The following is a 16,146-nucleotide window of genomic DNA, read 5'->3' on the forward strand; positions in this document are numbered from 1 at the left end:
GACTGTTGGTTTGTCCAGTGTCATTGGAGAGGTGGCACTGTCACCCTCCAATCTGTGATGGCGTTCACAGGGGTCCCAGGATGAGGGAAGAGATGAGAATCTTGACTCCATGTTTCAGAAGGCTGATTTATTATTTTATGATATATATGTTGTATTAAAACTATACTAAAAGAACAGAAGAAAGGATTTCATCAGAAGGCTTGCAAGAAAGGAGAGAATGGAATTATAATAAAATCTTGTGACTGACCAGAGAGTCTGAGACTTTGATTGGCCATTAATTAAAAACAACCAACATGGGCCAATCCCAGATGCACCTGTTGCATTCCACAGCAGCAGATAACCATTGTTTACATTTTGTTTCTGAGGCTTCTCAGGAGAAAAAATCCTAAGGAAAGAATTTTTCATAAAATGTGTCCGTGACACTAATCCACTGTCACTTTTGGAAATCTATAAATGTTGGAGTCAGAAATTAAAAACTCTCATTTTACCTTGAGAGAGCTGCGTGTCCACGTCATGTTATTTCATGTCCTATAGTGACACTTGGGAACATAAAGCAACTCTTTACATCTTTTGTTGTAAGTCAGCACATGCTGAGGCTTTAGCTGAGAGAGGAAATTAGTTTTTCCCTAAGTAAAACCTTGGAAAAATTCTCATGTTGGTTTGACAGCACCCGAATGCAAAACGGCTCATGGGAGATACGGAAATAACCCTGAAAAAATTCCTTGTGTTTGCATTCTGCCTTGAGAGGTGGCAGAGCAGGGGGAGGCCAGTGCAGGGGGCCCCCTGATCACCTCCTGTCCTTGTTCTTCATTTGCAGATCACATACAAGGCCGTTGGGTCTCTGGATCCCAGTGCTGACCTGTCCAGCCAGAGAGGGAAAGTCTTCAAGCTGCGCAATGAAACCCATCACCTCTTTGTGGGATTGTACCCAGGCACCACCTACTCGTTCACCATCAAAGCCAGCACGGTCAAGGGCTTTGGGCCACCCATCACCACCAGGATTGCAACCAAGATCTCAGGTACTGCTTTGGAGAAGAAGGAAAAAAAAAAATAAATCTAGGGTGTTGTGCTTTAGACTCAAAGCTGGAGCATAAAATTATTAAAAATACTCTGCTTAGTGTTTCTCCAAGCTTCATAGGGCACAGTTTTGAAGCAGCCACAGACCTTTATTTGGGTTACAATTACAGGGGTTAATTTGTGGCTGTCCTAGGTATCCCTGGATATCTGTCGAGCATTTTAAATGAGAACCATCATTAGTTTCACAAATGAACCACCCTTATTGTAATTATTGTTAGCATTATCTGGCTGGCTGGGGAAACTCCTTCTGTAATATGGTTTTTATTTTCAAGATGTACCAAAATGGATCTAATGAAGTAATGGAATTAATAGTGCAAACAGACTAAAAATAAGGGAGGAAAGCTGTTTTTTCTTGGGTTTTTTAATGGGTAAGAGCAGAGAGAGGGCTTGAGGCACATAAGAATATGAAAGGCACTAAAATAAAGAGGCAATGGCAAAAAGAAGGCTTGGAAAAAAAAGTGGAAACAGGGCAGTTATAAAAAAATGGATATTTGGCAGATAGATGTGGATTTTAACATTTAGTTGATAGCACTAAAATAGGTTTTCTAACAGAGAGAAAAGCTGGCTTTTTTTTGGACTATTTTAACAATTTTTTTCAGTTAAGTCAAAATACACATCTGGAACATTCAGGACACTGGTAATGCTTGAAATTATGGCTGGTTATTGTAGAAAAGATTGCACTACAGTATAGATTTTCCACTGCCCTATTTCAAAATCAGTTAATAATAGCAAGTTGTGAGCAGTAAGTGACAGGGTAAATTTTAAGGAAGCAAAGCACATCTCCTCCCTCTGCTCAGGGTTTGAACCTTCACATTTAGCACTCAAGCCCTGAACCATTTGAAGTTAAAGCCATTAAGTGTCCAAACAGCTCCATGGGCTGTTGGTGGTTCTGCAGCCCTGCTGTGAAGGGACAGCACAGCTTGCACTCCATTCCCTTGTGACCAGAGAAATAAACAACCACAGCAATGTTCTGGGGGCCTTTTCTCCTCTGTTTCAGTTTCTTTCCTTTTTATCATCCCCTAAGTGCTCAAATTGTGTTAGCAGCCTGCATGAGTGCCAGCTATGTGCATACTGGGCTTGGTTTATTGACTTTTTTCCCCCCATCTCCCAGATATCTGGCTCTCAATAGGTGGGTACAAACTCCATGCAAGCATGAGGGTAGCCTCTGACATTAGATTCTCTCACTGCATGGTCAAGCTTCTGATACATTTTCCAAATAATTTGAAAATTACCATTAAGTTTGCTCTAAGAGGAAGCCTTGAGGTTATTAGGGAGAAGAAGGATTTTTGCTCTGACAGGAATGTCCTTGTGAGGCTGCATTTTTTTTGTTTCTTACATGGGAAGACAGCTGTGCTGTAGCAGTGTGTGTGTGTTTGTTTCTATGGGTGCATTAAGTTGTGCTGTAGCACCATGCGCTCTGGCCAGAGCAGGGGCTCAGCAATTCCTGCTGTGCCACCAAGGCCAGCAGGTTGAGGGGATTTTTCTCCTTTCCTCCACCCTCATGAGACCTCACCAGGAGCTCTGCATCCAGCTCTGGAGTGCTCAGCACAGGAAGGACATGGAGCTGTTGGATGCAGTCCAGAGGAGGTCACGGGGATGCTCCAAGGGCTGGAGCCCCTCTGCCCTGAGCCAGGCTGGGAGAGCTGGGGGTGCTTCCCTGGAGGGGAGGAGGCTCTGGGGTGACCTCATTGCAGCCCTCTACAGTAATACCTGGAGGGGCTCCAGGAGAGCTGAGAGAGACTTTAGACAAGGACCTGGAATGACAGGACCAGGGAATGGTTTTAGCCTGTTAGAGGGCAGGTGGGATGTTAGGAAGAAATGCTTCCCTGTGAGGGTGGGCAGGCCCTGGCACAGGTGCCCAGAGCAGCTGGGGCTGCCCCTGGATCCCTGGCAGTGCCCAAGGCCAGGCTGGACAGGGCTTGGAGCACCTGGGACAGTGGGAGGTGTCCCTGACATGGCAGGGTGGGCCTGGATGGGCTTTAAGGTCCCTTCCAACCCAAACCATTCTGTGATCTCCAGCATCTCCAGTGACCTCTGGTGTGGAGGACCACTGGGGATGTGTCTCCTTTCAAGGAGTCACTGCTTCCCCTTGATGGGAGAGCACCTTATTCCAGAGAAATCCTTCTTAAGCAGTTGACATTCACTCTGAATGCTTTCCCAGCTTATTGACAGGGAAGCCAGCAGCTGAGCTGATAATAGCAGCCCCCATTCTTGACAGTTTTCAGGCATTTAGATAAAAATCCTGATTGTAAACAGGATTACAGTGGAAATCACTATGAGAGGATTAAATATGGGATCCCCCACAATGCAGCTTGCCCTTGTGAGCTACAGATGAACTTGTGTGAATTCTTCTGTTTGCTTTATACTTTAAATTTATTTCAGCAAAACCTGCATCTTTGGAACAAATTTGGTTCTGCTCTGACCTCATGGTCTCTTCAGGTTTTCAGCAGTAAAACTTGTCCCAAACAGTTTCCTGCTCTTGGGGAAGGAAGAAGTAATGAGTGAAATATATTTCCTAAGGAAAGCTGTCCTACTTTCATGGAATGGTCCTAAGAGAAGATGACAAAACAGAATGAGAAACTAGAGTTTGGCTGAGTGGGTTTTTATTCAGTGGGTTTCTGTATTGCTGGGGGGAACACATCAGGGATATGGGGGTGGCTGGGCATTGCCCCAGGGTGGCACTGGGATCTCTGCAGCTGCCTGGTGAGTCAGCTGCACTTAAACACCAGGGTAAAATGTCCTGGGTTTGGGTGCAAAAATAACCTGGCTAATTTGTGCTCCTCTCTTTTCATCTTTTGTGTTACCTAGCGCACCCTCCAGCTAATCAAGGGAACACAGCTTAAGCATGTGCATTAAAATCTCTTAAAATGTGAGAGGGCAAATCCACTGACCATAGCAGGAAAAAAGATTCAGGGGTACTTTTAGCTCTGCCACTGATTTACTCATCCTAATAGTTTGGGTTTCTTTATAGTGTCTGTGCAGTTTCCTTTCCTCACCTCGAGGCCTTACAAAGTCTTAAAAATTTGAGATGAGATTTTCAGAGCCAGCTTGAAGATTGCCTGATTGGTGTTTAATTGGAATGGAGAAAGAGTGTACAAATATTTGTTGGGAAGGATGGAAGTTTTACAAGAAAGTCTCACAGATATGTGTGCTTAGGAGAAAGATTTTTTTTTTTTTGAATGTAGAGTCTGATGAAGGAATAGAGATGGAAGCAAGTTTTGATATAGAAGAAAAGAATTGCTGAGCCAGTCTCACTGGCTAACCAAGGAGGCAAAGGGTGTGTTAGTTACAAGGGGTTTTTATGACTTAGAGCAAAGGATAAACCCACCCCAAACAAGATGATTTTACCAAGCAGAAAGAGAGCACAGGCAAACAAGTCAGCAGATGTTGCAAAAAGAGAAAAAAGGTCTCAGAATTTTCCGTTGCAAGAAAACTGAAAAACAACTTCTAGCTTAAACTGTAATGTACTGACTGTTAGTGATTGGAGAACAGTAATATGAATATGGTAATTACAGTAGTTATGATAGGCTATAGATAAAAGTTAAGGTATAGATTGCTGAGCATCTTAATACAGTAGAACCAAAGAAAAGTCTATAATGCATTGTAACCAAAACCAAAGGGTCTGCAGGGCTGCCTGCAGCTGGAGCTGACAGCTGTAGGCACAGCCTCTGTCACCCACGACCCTGGACTGCTGTAACCTCTTGGATGTAATAAACTGCGTTTTGTATACAATAAACTGCATTTTGGAGAGCCCCTGGAGTCCCACATCTCTCATTTTGGCTCTTACAAATATTAGAGCAGTTTTTATCATTCTGGTCATAAGGCTGGGAAGTATTTTGATATTCCATGTGACAAATGTTAATATAACACTTTATATACCATTCCATTGCCATCCCTACCAAGGACAGGTGCCTAATGAAGTCGTTCTTTGCTCTGCTGCAGCCCCGTCCATGCCGGAGTACGACACGGACTCGCCCCTCAACGAGACTGACACCACCATCACTGTCATGCTGAAACCTGCTCAGTCCCGGGGAGCACCTGTCAGGTGGGTGTTTTGTCTTTTCTCTTCACACTTCCCTCCTCTCCTTCCTCCCGCACTCCTCTCTCATTCTCCTCTGATAATGGAGCTGCTGAAAGCAGGCGCTGACTAAAAGGCCAACTCAGCTGTTGATTCTGCTTTTCACACTCTGCTTTCATGAATGCTTCAGCCTGCTTGCCTCCCGCTGTTAACCTCCAGGAAGGATTGCTGCAGGCACTGTTGGGGTTATTACCCTCTCAGCATCACTTCAGATGCCTTTGCAGTGCTGGAGCACAGCGGGATGTGGAGCTGGAGGCTGAAGATCCCCACATGAGGGTGGAGGAGGCTCCAGGTCTCCATCCTGCCCCCTCTTCCATGATGAACAGGGCCTGCTGGTAACTATTCTAGGAGTGCCTGTCTTGTCTTTAATGCTTGTGGAGGTATTTGCTCAGTTTCTGGATTACACACTTCTCACTTCTCATTCATAATCCAGCTGTGCTGCTGGGCTGGCTGTGCAATGAAGTCCAGAAAAAAGGAATTTTGATTTAGTGAGGCTTTGCTAGCACAGACAAGCAGATCCTGCTGCAGAGTAGAGGATTTACAGATCACAGAATCGTTAAGGTTGGAAAAGACCTCCAAGACCATCGAGTCCAACCTTTTACCACTCCCCACCTCATCAACCAGCCCAGAGCACTGAGTGCCATCTGCAGTCATTTCCTGAAGAACTCCAGGGATGGTGACTCCACCTCCTCTGTGGGCAGCTCCTTCCATTGCCTGACCACCCTTTCTGCAAAGAAATTCCTCCTGATGTCCAGCCTGAACCTCCCCTGGCACATCTTGAGTCTGTTTCCTCTTGTCCTGTCCCATGTGGGAACAAAGCCTGACTCCCCCTGCCTGCCCCCTCCTGTCAGGGAGTTGTGGAGAGGGAGAAGGTTCCCCTGAGCCTCCTCTTCCCCAGGTTAAACAGCTCCAGCTGCTCTCACATGACTGAGTCTCCAGCCCCTTGCCCAGCTCCATTCTCTTCTCTGGGCACTCTCCAGCTCCTCAAGGTCTTTCTTGCAGTGAGGGGCCCAGAACTGGACAGAGGACTCAAGGAGTGACCTCACCAGTGACATGCACAGGGGTGCCATCCCTTCCCTGGTCATTTAGGGGCAGGAAGCTGCCCAGGCACCCATGGCATAGAGTGGGCACCTTGCAGGGAGCCTTGCTGCCTGAGCTGGGTCCTGCTCTCCATGGTGACATGCTGATGGTGACATGCTGATGTGAGACACTTTACCTGCAGGTAAAGTGATTGTGGTTACCTGAGGTTACCTGCAGGTAACCCTGATTTGAGTTCTGTACTCATCACTCTCTTCCATCTCAGTGAAGTTGTGTTTGGTGCAAAGCACCAGCACAGATGAACAAATTTCCATTCTGAGCCCACACTGCCTTACCTGTTGCTGCCACTACTCATCCTGCCAGGCTCATCTGCTGACAGCAGCAATTGGAATCACTTATAAAAACAGTGGGTCCTGCCTTGCAGGGAAGTCCAGCAGGTGTTCATTACCTCCCTGTGGGATCTTCAAGCTTTAACTTCCAGTTTTCACAAGAGAAGTTTTTTCCCATGGGTGTTATTTTAAAAACACCATAGTTCCCCCTTTCATAATGGGTTGCTTTCATTTTGGGTTTCTGTATCTCACTGACAGGTTCTTTATGCTTTTGAAGGATGCCCACTAAGTATTCAGGAGCAAATTGCTCCAGATGCAAACTACTGTATTTAATTAAATATCCTATATCAGCTGGTGGTCCCCCAGCTGTGTTGTGGCTTGGCCCCAAATTGTGTGGACAAGTTCAAATGAAAAAAAAAAAATCCATTCTTTAAGAGTAAGCAGCATCCCTTCTCTGTTTTTTTCTGAGTAATGTATTTCAAAGTTTGTCTTTCAATCTCTGGTACTCCATATGAGCAAATTTAGGAGCCTATTTTCTGAGTCCTTTAGTGATGTTTTTTTTTTTTCTGCTGGAAAAGAGCAGTAAAATCACACAGCTTTGTTTTGTTTTATTTCTTTATATGGGGGAACATTCCTGTATCTCGTTTTACCACCTGCTGTCTTAGCAGTGTTGCTATTTTGTCTTTTTATTGGAAAGTCTTGTGATTTTTCTCAAAGTCGATTTACTGCACTTTAACTGCATTCAGTGAATAATGTCTTTTCCAGCAAATGCATCTGTACATAAAATTGGTAGAGATTTTTTTATAAATTTTCACTGTGATTTCTTTAATTGCATCGTAGCCTATTACACATGTTTGCAGAAAGTGCAATATTTACATGCCACATCTAAGTGATAAAATTATTTCCTATAATGAGTCCATTTCATTGACTTACAGATGTGTGTATGAAAAGCAGAAGGGCAGGAGGAATAAGGGGGAGGGACTCTTGGGGAGAATTTTAGCTTTTTATTAACTCTGACAAGCTCAGAATTCTTCCCCTGTAGAACCATCCAGACTGTTCTTAGGATAACCTTAATAAATCCAGTTATTTCAAGCTTCAATTTTCCTATCCTCTTCCCTTTTCTTTAGTCTGTTCTGCACACTACCCTATTTGTGAAATTCTCTCAAAATACCATTTCCAGAAATGGGTCCCATTCCCTCAGTGGGAAATAACACGAGTAACCTATTGTGAACTGCTTTTGGGCACCCACAATACACAAGAACGAGGTGGTTTTTCCTCCTCAGTGTGTTTTATTCATTCAGCTGAGATCAAATACTCTTTGCTGTTGCCTGGTTAGGTGTTCTACCTTTTGGTTGTGTGGGGTTTATGTCCCTCATGAATTCCCTCTTGGTGGGCTGCCATGCTCTGCCCAGTTGCTGGAGGCATTAAGGCAAGCCCAGGTTTGAGACCAAGGGCTGAGCAACCTCCCTGCCCAGCAGTGAGATGTGCACAGGGTCCTGCCCAGTGGAAATCCTGGTGGGAAGCCTTCTCCTGGCCTCCCTGGTGGATGTGACCATGGATCCTGGATCCTTCATCTCCCAGCCTGCCTCAGATGGGGCTGAGCAGCTCCTGAGAGGAGTCTGGATTCCCCTCACCCCTTCCTATAGAGCTCTGCTATTCAGAGCTTTCTCTGGGCAGGAATAGCTGAACCCCTTATCCCATCAACCTGACAGTTTCTGTTCTGCAGTTCTCCGGTTTTTATTATGGTCCTTCCAAATTGGGAAGATGTCGCTATAGGACACGAAAGAGCACAATCTCACACCGCTGTTCTCAAGGTGAAGAAAAAAGGGAAGTTTAATTTCTGACTCCAACATTTATAGATTGCCAAAAGGGACAGTGGATTGGAGGGTGACAGTGCCACCTCTCCAATGACGCTGCACAAACCAACAGTCCATCAAATTTCTCCTCCTCCATAAATGAATGCAAAACAATGAGTTATTTACAGAAAGTGTGTGAGAAAGTTTGCTACAAGAATGAAAACATCAGAAGGCTTAGAAAATCTTAAAAAAATCAGGGCAACAGGAAGATGAAAAACAATTAATATACAGTAATTATTCTAATATTTTCTCTTCTGTTCAGGGGATGGTGAATTGGAGAGCATGTAGGGGTGTGACTGTAGGCAATATCTGTACTTGGTCTTGAGTTATTTCATTCTGCTGTAGCACAGAGATGGAGCATGGGCTGCAAGAGCATCTTCAGAATAATACAGAAGGATATTTAAAATAAGATTAATTGTATTTTCATTCGTCTGAAATGGAGCTACACCAAATCCAAAGTCACTTTCAGCATTAAGACACTTCTGATGTTCCCCAGTGCTCATGATAAATAATTGAAATGTGGCTGTTTATAAAAGTAACGATCATGAACTCAGTGTTGTTAATGATCTATAGATAACAATGAGAACTCTTCCATGCAACCTAATAGGATTAATATAAACTTAGATATTCTTTGATCTATTTTGTCCTATTGCCAAAAGAAAGGTGAAGCCTCAGCAAGCAGAAATATTCTCTCTTGTGGCACAGGCATTTCATTTTTGCCTTGATTTTTCATGGTATAACCTGCAGAGCTTGACTCCACATTGCCCTTTAAAAATAACTTTTAGGTGTTCTTATATCAATCTAAACCATGTGAATGGTGCTATGATTGATTTGCTGGAGGCTGACATTCATCTATAATACATTCACAAGAGGAAGGAAGAATGCAAGTGTTCTCAATCTTTACTCCTCAACTCTTTCCTGAAAGCCTCCAATGTGATTTTGAGGATATTTCTGCCTTTGAATCTGTTATTGTCAGGAGGGCTGAGTTAGTCCTTCATAGATTATTCACATATGACATCTTTAGACCTCAATTTGAGAATTTATATCCCACTCCCAGCTTGGAAATAACACTCTGAGGGGTTTTATCTGCAGGACATGTCCACAGGCTGGTTTTTGTGTGCTGGATATTTGAAGGTCCATCTGCTTTATTAACACACAGTTGGTTCTGTCAATCCAGCTGTACTACTGTTATGGAGAAAATCAAATTTCCAGAGCATGTGTTAGTTCTGAGGATTTCAGAGCCTAGATAAATGCTCCCCTTAGGTGTGATTGCCTTGTCAATACCCTGCTCTGCCTGGTGGAGCTGTAGGACACTGCAGAAGGACGTTCGAGAAGAGCCTGCAATTATTTTGGGGTGGGGTTCAGAAAATAGAAAACTTTTTTGTTGGAGCAATATGGGTTTGGTGTCTCTTCCTGCAGTTCTCAGAGGTGTCAGTAAATCTGTGATATTCTTTTGTGCGCTGCCAGCACAGAGGTACACATGGGTCAGTTTATTAATTTACATCTTAAAGGAAATACATAAATCTGAATAAGAGAAGAGAGTTTAAATACTTAAAATATATTAAGAAGGACTGAGCAAAGGTGAAATAAATATTTTCGTATCAACAGCCAGCCAGGAGAAAAAATTAATTTCTATAGACCCAGCCTTGTGTTACACTTGAGTGTTATTATTTGATTATTGATTTTCCAAGCATGAAATAAAGGGAAATTTTGTTATACATGATGCTAAAAAATTTAAGACAAGACAACTGTAGTGTTATTTACAAAGCACCTTGGAACAGTGGGGTTTTACTGGTGTTATACTCAAGCTATTCTCCCAGGAAAGAATCCTGTTGGATGTATCTATGCACTTAGTATTCCTACATGCAATAATGAGTAAAACTTTCCTAGAAGGAAGGGCCATGCTGTTGCTTCTATCTTATGTTAGAGAACTGAAAGCAGCTAAAACTTGTCCTTCTATCAGCAACAAAGTAAAAATGGAGAAAATCTGGAGCCATAGGCTTGAAATTTAATCTCCAGGTAATTTATTTTCTGTGATTTTGGGCATTACCTGTTCATCCTGAGCCTGCCTTCCCTGCACCCCCCTCCCTACATCCTTAGTCTGATTTTGCCTTTACTGCACAGTAGTTCTCCCCAGCCTTACAAAGGAGTGGTTTGCAAGCCCAGTGACCTTGATTCTGTGGTGGAGAAACTCTAAACTCCCAATATCTGCTGGTGCTTTTGTTGTGCTTTGCCACTGGTGACTTTGGTTTGTAGATCTTTATTCGTACAGAGGGAGCAGTGCTGCTCGGATCTCTGCTCTGCAGCTTCTCAGTGGCATCATCACATCAGCCTGCCTCAGGCAGTTCTGCTGATAATTGATTCATTAATGCCACAAAAGGCTGGCAGCTTCTAGTTTTTAAAACTCCCACGAAGAGAACCTTGTATATGAAAATAATGACTAGAGTGAAGGAGCAGCAAAACAATAAAAAGGGTGCTAAGGGTGTAATTATCATACCCTTGGCAATTCAGAAAGTTAGATTCCCTTGAAAGGCACATTTTTAGTACTTGGAAAAGAAAATTCTTGGTCTGCCTTTTCTGGGTTTAAATGTCTGCATCACATGAGTTGATTCAATACAGGGGAAGCAGTCGTCACTTCTAATTTTGTAGTATTTAATGTCATCTTTTAATTTTGTTGTATTTAATGAGAAATGAGATTATCAATCTAGGCTTCTGATATTATAAGACAAGTTATCTGTGTTAATTAACATCTCCTATAATATACCTCAGGGATATTGTTCTGAAATCATTCAAGCTGAGTTTCTCCTGCCTGACACTTTGTCTTCAATTTAGCTGAGTTTGGAGGTACATAAAGAAGTTTCTTCTTAGAGGTAAACCAGAGCAACATTTTCTCCAACTGTGTGTGAATGTGAGAGAAAGAAATTGAGAATTTGAGTGAAAGGCATTAAGTACTTGCAATTATTATGAATATTAGAGGTGCTTTGCTTATTGTATCAGGAGAAAAGCAAAATGTAGATACAGGTGTGTAAGGTACAACCATAAATATCAGGAAGGAATATTTAGATTTGTGTGTAACATGGCAGAATTCATTGAATAGAGGCTTAGATTCAGGTCTGAGTCCCAAGAAGTGAGGCTAAAGGGCATTGTGGGTCAATTTTCTCATCTGGTCCAGGAATTGCATTTTCCTACTGGATCAGCACAATGTGCAATTGAAATTCAGCCCCCTAAAGGGGACAAATCTGCCTTTTACCATTTTTCAGCCATCCAAACCATGGCCATTTTCACAGCCTGGTGGACCTGCTGTGTCTTTGACCATTCCACAGGGAGCTTTGGCAGTGGGCAGAAATGGGAGAGGGAAGCCTTAAAATTGGTGTCTGTTTGAATGATAATATTCTAACAATCAAATTACACATGGAGCAAATTCTTTGTTGCCAAGCAGCATTTTATTAGTGCTACAGGGAGATGTTTGCTAACAGTTTTTGGTCTTGTGAAGACCTGAGGATACTGAGTAGGAGAAAGGAGAATTTTTGCATAAATCTTTTATGCTGAATACATAAACTGCCAGATTTAATTCCAGAAACCAACAGGTTAATGAATTCTGAGCTTTAAGCTGATATTCACAAATTGATGACCATTTCCTCACATCAGTCTGTCACCCCATTAGATGAGGGAACAGGGGAAAATACCCATGGTTCCAGTTGGAGGGTTCCTTTTCCCAAGACATTTCTTTGCTCCACAGCTCTCAGAGCCACTGTGCCCCTTCCTTGTTGTCACAGAAGGAAAGGGTAATAACAAACAACACAAAATACTTCAAAAATCATAAACTCTGCCTTCAGGAGGTGTCCCAGTGCCAAGCCTGTGACAGCTTTTGGCTCAGACCCTTTGGTGGAATGAGCTGAGCTGGCCACAGCTGCTCAGGGGTGGGAAGCCCACAGGAAGGACCTTGGCCCTTTTGGAGGATCATCAAGGATGATTTATTTAATTGAAGCAGCTCCTTAAGGCACTTAAAATGAAATGGGATGAGCCTGAGCACAAGCCCCTGGCAGTTGTGCCCCCCTCAGGAAGGACAGTGCCTGTCCCAGGAGTGAAGGTGCTGAGTTCAGAGGACAAGTGGCCCTTCCTTCATTGCTGCACATGGCAGGAGATATCCACACAGGCAGGTGCCCCTTGGTGTGTCTATAACAACAGAAAAACACAATAAAAGGGAAGATGAGCAAGCTCTGCTTTGCTGTTGCAGGAAGGCATTGCAGGATTTAATTATACTCCAGGTATATAAATTCAGGAAACATGGTAATGCTCCCGTGATTAAAATTATAGAGGGCCTAATTGAAAAAGCATAAACTGAATTGAAGAATTCCTAATTATAGTTTGCTTTGAGGTGTTAATTTCCTCCATAATGAATGCATAATTTCTTGGAACTAGAAAATGGGATTGCTGCACCAGTGCGTGGGATGCAGATGGAATGAAGGGATTATCATAAATGCAGCCAGACAATTCTCAGGAATAAACCTCTGCAGCCATGATGCTCTTCTGCCTGCCCATAATTTCAGCTTTCCTTGCACTGTGGTTTTCCAAAGCAAAAGGCAGAGCCAGGAAGGGTGAAGGATTTGCTTGCAGTGCAAAAGGAAGGGGAAATAGGGCTGGTGTCATTCAAAGCAGTCATGGTGCAAGGGGAGAGGCACAATGTGCAGTATTTCTAGTGGGAAAGTCAAAGAGTAAAAGAGGAGGAAATGCCAATTTCCCTTGTGGCCCACCTTGACAGGTCCCTGAGGAGCTGCAGGAGCTGATGTTGATGCAGGTTGAGGGCTTTTTTCTGCCAAAGGACACAGCCTATATGTAATGTTTGCTCTTTTGTAAAAAATACTCTGGGTTTTGAAGGGAGTTGGTGGACCACAGGATTGTCAGACACAATCTCCTAACGTTTAAATCCATCCCATTCCCACTGTGGTGGGGGTGGGAGGTGTTTATGGATGAATTGCTGCAGAGTTGTTCTTATCCTTGGGACTTTCCCACTCCCTCTATCCTCAATTTCCCTTCATTCTGGGGCAGGAGATCCTGTAGTGAAGGCACCATTTTAGATTTCTCCCTGGTATCAAAAGCATGACAATTTTGCACTTTCTGAAAATCAAAACATGTCTAGAAAAGGTGGAAAGGAGCTGGTGGACACTCCTGCAGCTTCAGGTGCTGAAAATCTGTGCTAGCCTTCCCCAGGAGAGCTCATCATCATTGCACATTACCTCAGGAGTGGGAGTAGTTGAGTAATGAAGTTTATCAGAAGGTTGTAAACAGAGCAGGTTCTCTCTTTTTTCCTGGTGTTTTTCTTAGTCTCTTAATTTAAAAAATATCCAAACAGACACGACCTCAATAGAATTATGTTTCTAGTGATTTCTAGTGTTCTGTCTTAAGAAAAACATCAGATTCTTCTGTGTGGGTTTTCCCTGCATGGTGGCTGTGGAAAAGGCAGAGGAGGCTTGAATTCCCAGCTAGATTAATTCTGCATCCAAATGAGCCTAATTTGATGGAAGCCATTGGAAAAACCCAAATTAATTCTGAGAGAGAATATATGCAAATACCCCCATCCTCTTGTTTGAGCTGCTGCTTTTATGGAAGGTGTGGCAGAAGGTGCTGGACAGTCCCAGTAAGGGTTTGCCATGGTCTCTCCTTGCCCTGCAGGTTGTTCAAGAACCACTTTGGCTCTTCCTGTCCTTGAAAAATCCTCCTGGTGTTAAACCAGCACTTGCTGAGGATGACAGGACCTCAGTCAGCAATGCCTGTCTAGTACAAAGCAGCATTAACAAAACAGAGGTGGGGTTTGGCGTTTTTTTTGTAGATTAAACAGACAGCAGGTGGCTCAGAAGGGAAGAGACACCTCCAAAGCCACTCACATCAGCTCTTGTTGCAGTGAAAGCTGTATCTGTCTGCACTCATTATCTCTAATCTGCCAGCAGAAAACAGCATTGAACTGGAGACAGGGACTGGGCCAGTTCCACCAGGGAGCAGCAGCTATTATGGCCAAGCTGGGTTGCAAGCCAGGTCAGGCTTATGGAGATGGTTGAGATAATGGAACACAGAGCTTTGAAATGCCCTCTGGTTCTTTTTTAAATTTTTTTTCTATTTTTAATTTTTTTTTATTTTTTTTTTTTTACTTTCCAGAAGATTAACTAGAGAATTTAAAGCATTTAAGAGAGTACAAGTAATGTACAAGTAAACAGATGCAGGAGCAGCATTCTGGTGGGTTGGGGATGGTCTTTCTGCAAGTCTGAATTGCATCTTTTATTAAGGCAAAGACTGGGCCAGTTCCACCAGGGAGCAGCAGCTATTATGGCCAAGCTGGGTTGCAAGCCAGGTCAGGCTTATGGAGATGATTGAGATAATGGAACACAGAGCTTTGAAATGCTCTCTGGTTCTTTTTTAAATTTTTTTAATATTTTTAATTAATTTTTTTTCTTACTTTCCAGAAGATTAACTAGAGAATTTAAAGCATTTAAGAGAGTACAAGTAATATGACACATGTACAAGTAAACAGATGCAGGAGCAGCGTTCTGGTGGGCTGGGGATGGTCTTTCTGCAAGTCTGAATTGCATCTTTTATTAAGGCAAATGATCCAGCTGGAGAAAATGGCCCTTTAAGTACACAAATGCTTCTTTATGGTCAGTGAATACAGCTGTGTTCTGAACAGCTCCTTAGGTTTTGTGCATGGCACCACATTGATGTTTGCTGTGGACAGGGGCTGTGGTGATGGCCAGACTTGCTTAGAGCTACATGGGAATATTTGGATTTTTTGATATCTTTCCATATCTTCAGTCAGAAAAGAGTCATGGTGGGTGGAACTTTATGAGGTTGGAAACATTGATTTTAATAGACTTATTCATGTGTAGGTACACACAGGGGTGTTTAGGTGTGCACATGTAGAATCATAGAGGCACAGAATGATTTGGGTTGAAGAGACATTAAAGTTCACCTGGTTCCAACTTCCCCTATCCCAGGTTGCTGAGAGCTGCATTGTTTAATCAGTAATTATTGGCACAATGTTGTTAGTGGTCTTTATGGTTCTGTTGCATCTTTTGTGTGGTGCAATTTTAAGACAGAGCCAGTCTCCAAACTCCTTTTTCCCAGCTCCTCCCTTATCACTGCAGGTCACATCTCTAGTGATGCTCAGAAGTCACATTTTTCTCTTTTTTTTCCCCTGATTTGAAAGATTTGGTAGGAATAGCATGTGTTCAGCCTGGATACTCCAGACTCCATTAGACAGGACATATTGGCTGGTGGGTGGATGGAGGAATATTGGACAGGAAAGTGTGGATTTGTTTACATACAGCTGATACTGTGATATCAGACAGAGTCACATTCCCCATGCCACTGTTTATATATCTGCAACAGTGGGATAAATACTGTACCTCAGGGGTCTGCCAGATAAAACCTGTGCAACCTACGAAGGCCATGGAATATTTCACATTACACTGGCACTTTTTTTACTAAAAACCCCACCTAACCACCACCAAAAACCCCAACCAACCCAAACCAAACAATCCCCCCCTACACAGACACCTTCCAACAGAGTTTTCATTTTTTCAGTCAGCTGTGGGAGCTGTATGTGAGACTGCAAAGGAATTTCAGACAAAGCATCCTGGCCAAAAAACCAGTATTTGTTAGAGTGCCACTGGCAGGATGCTTTTCTGCAAATACAAACATTTTGCTAAGGGTTTGCTGTTTCCTCAGGCTTGACACAGTGCACAGCTCCTGAAGCAGAGCTCCTGCTGCTGGCTGG

General features: G+C 43.1%; 1 protein-coding gene across 9 annotated transcripts in view; it reads left to right on the plus strand.

The window, feature by feature from the left end:
• Positions 1-16,146, plus strand: part of PTPRT (protein tyrosine phosphatase receptor type T) — a 487,791-nt gene that overhangs the window by 357,382 nt on the left and 114,263 nt on the right. For all 9 annotated transcript variants that reach the window (XM_071446915.1, XM_071446913.1, XM_071446918.1 and 6 more), the window contains exons 10-11: positions 818-1,019; positions 5,020-5,122. In XM_071446915.1, coding sequence (XP_071303016.1) covers positions 818-1,019; positions 5,020-5,122 — 305 coding nt within the window. The remainder of the gene's footprint in view (positions 1-817; positions 1,020-5,019; positions 5,123-16,146) is intronic.

Source organism: Agelaius tricolor, unplaced genomic scaffold, assembly GCF_023055355.1.
Source record: "Agelaius tricolor isolate 1412-34295 unplaced genomic scaffold, bAgeTri1.0.p SCAF_23, whole genome shotgun sequence".
Taxonomy (NCBI): Eukaryota; Metazoa; Chordata; class Aves; order Passeriformes; family Icteridae; genus Agelaius; species Agelaius tricolor.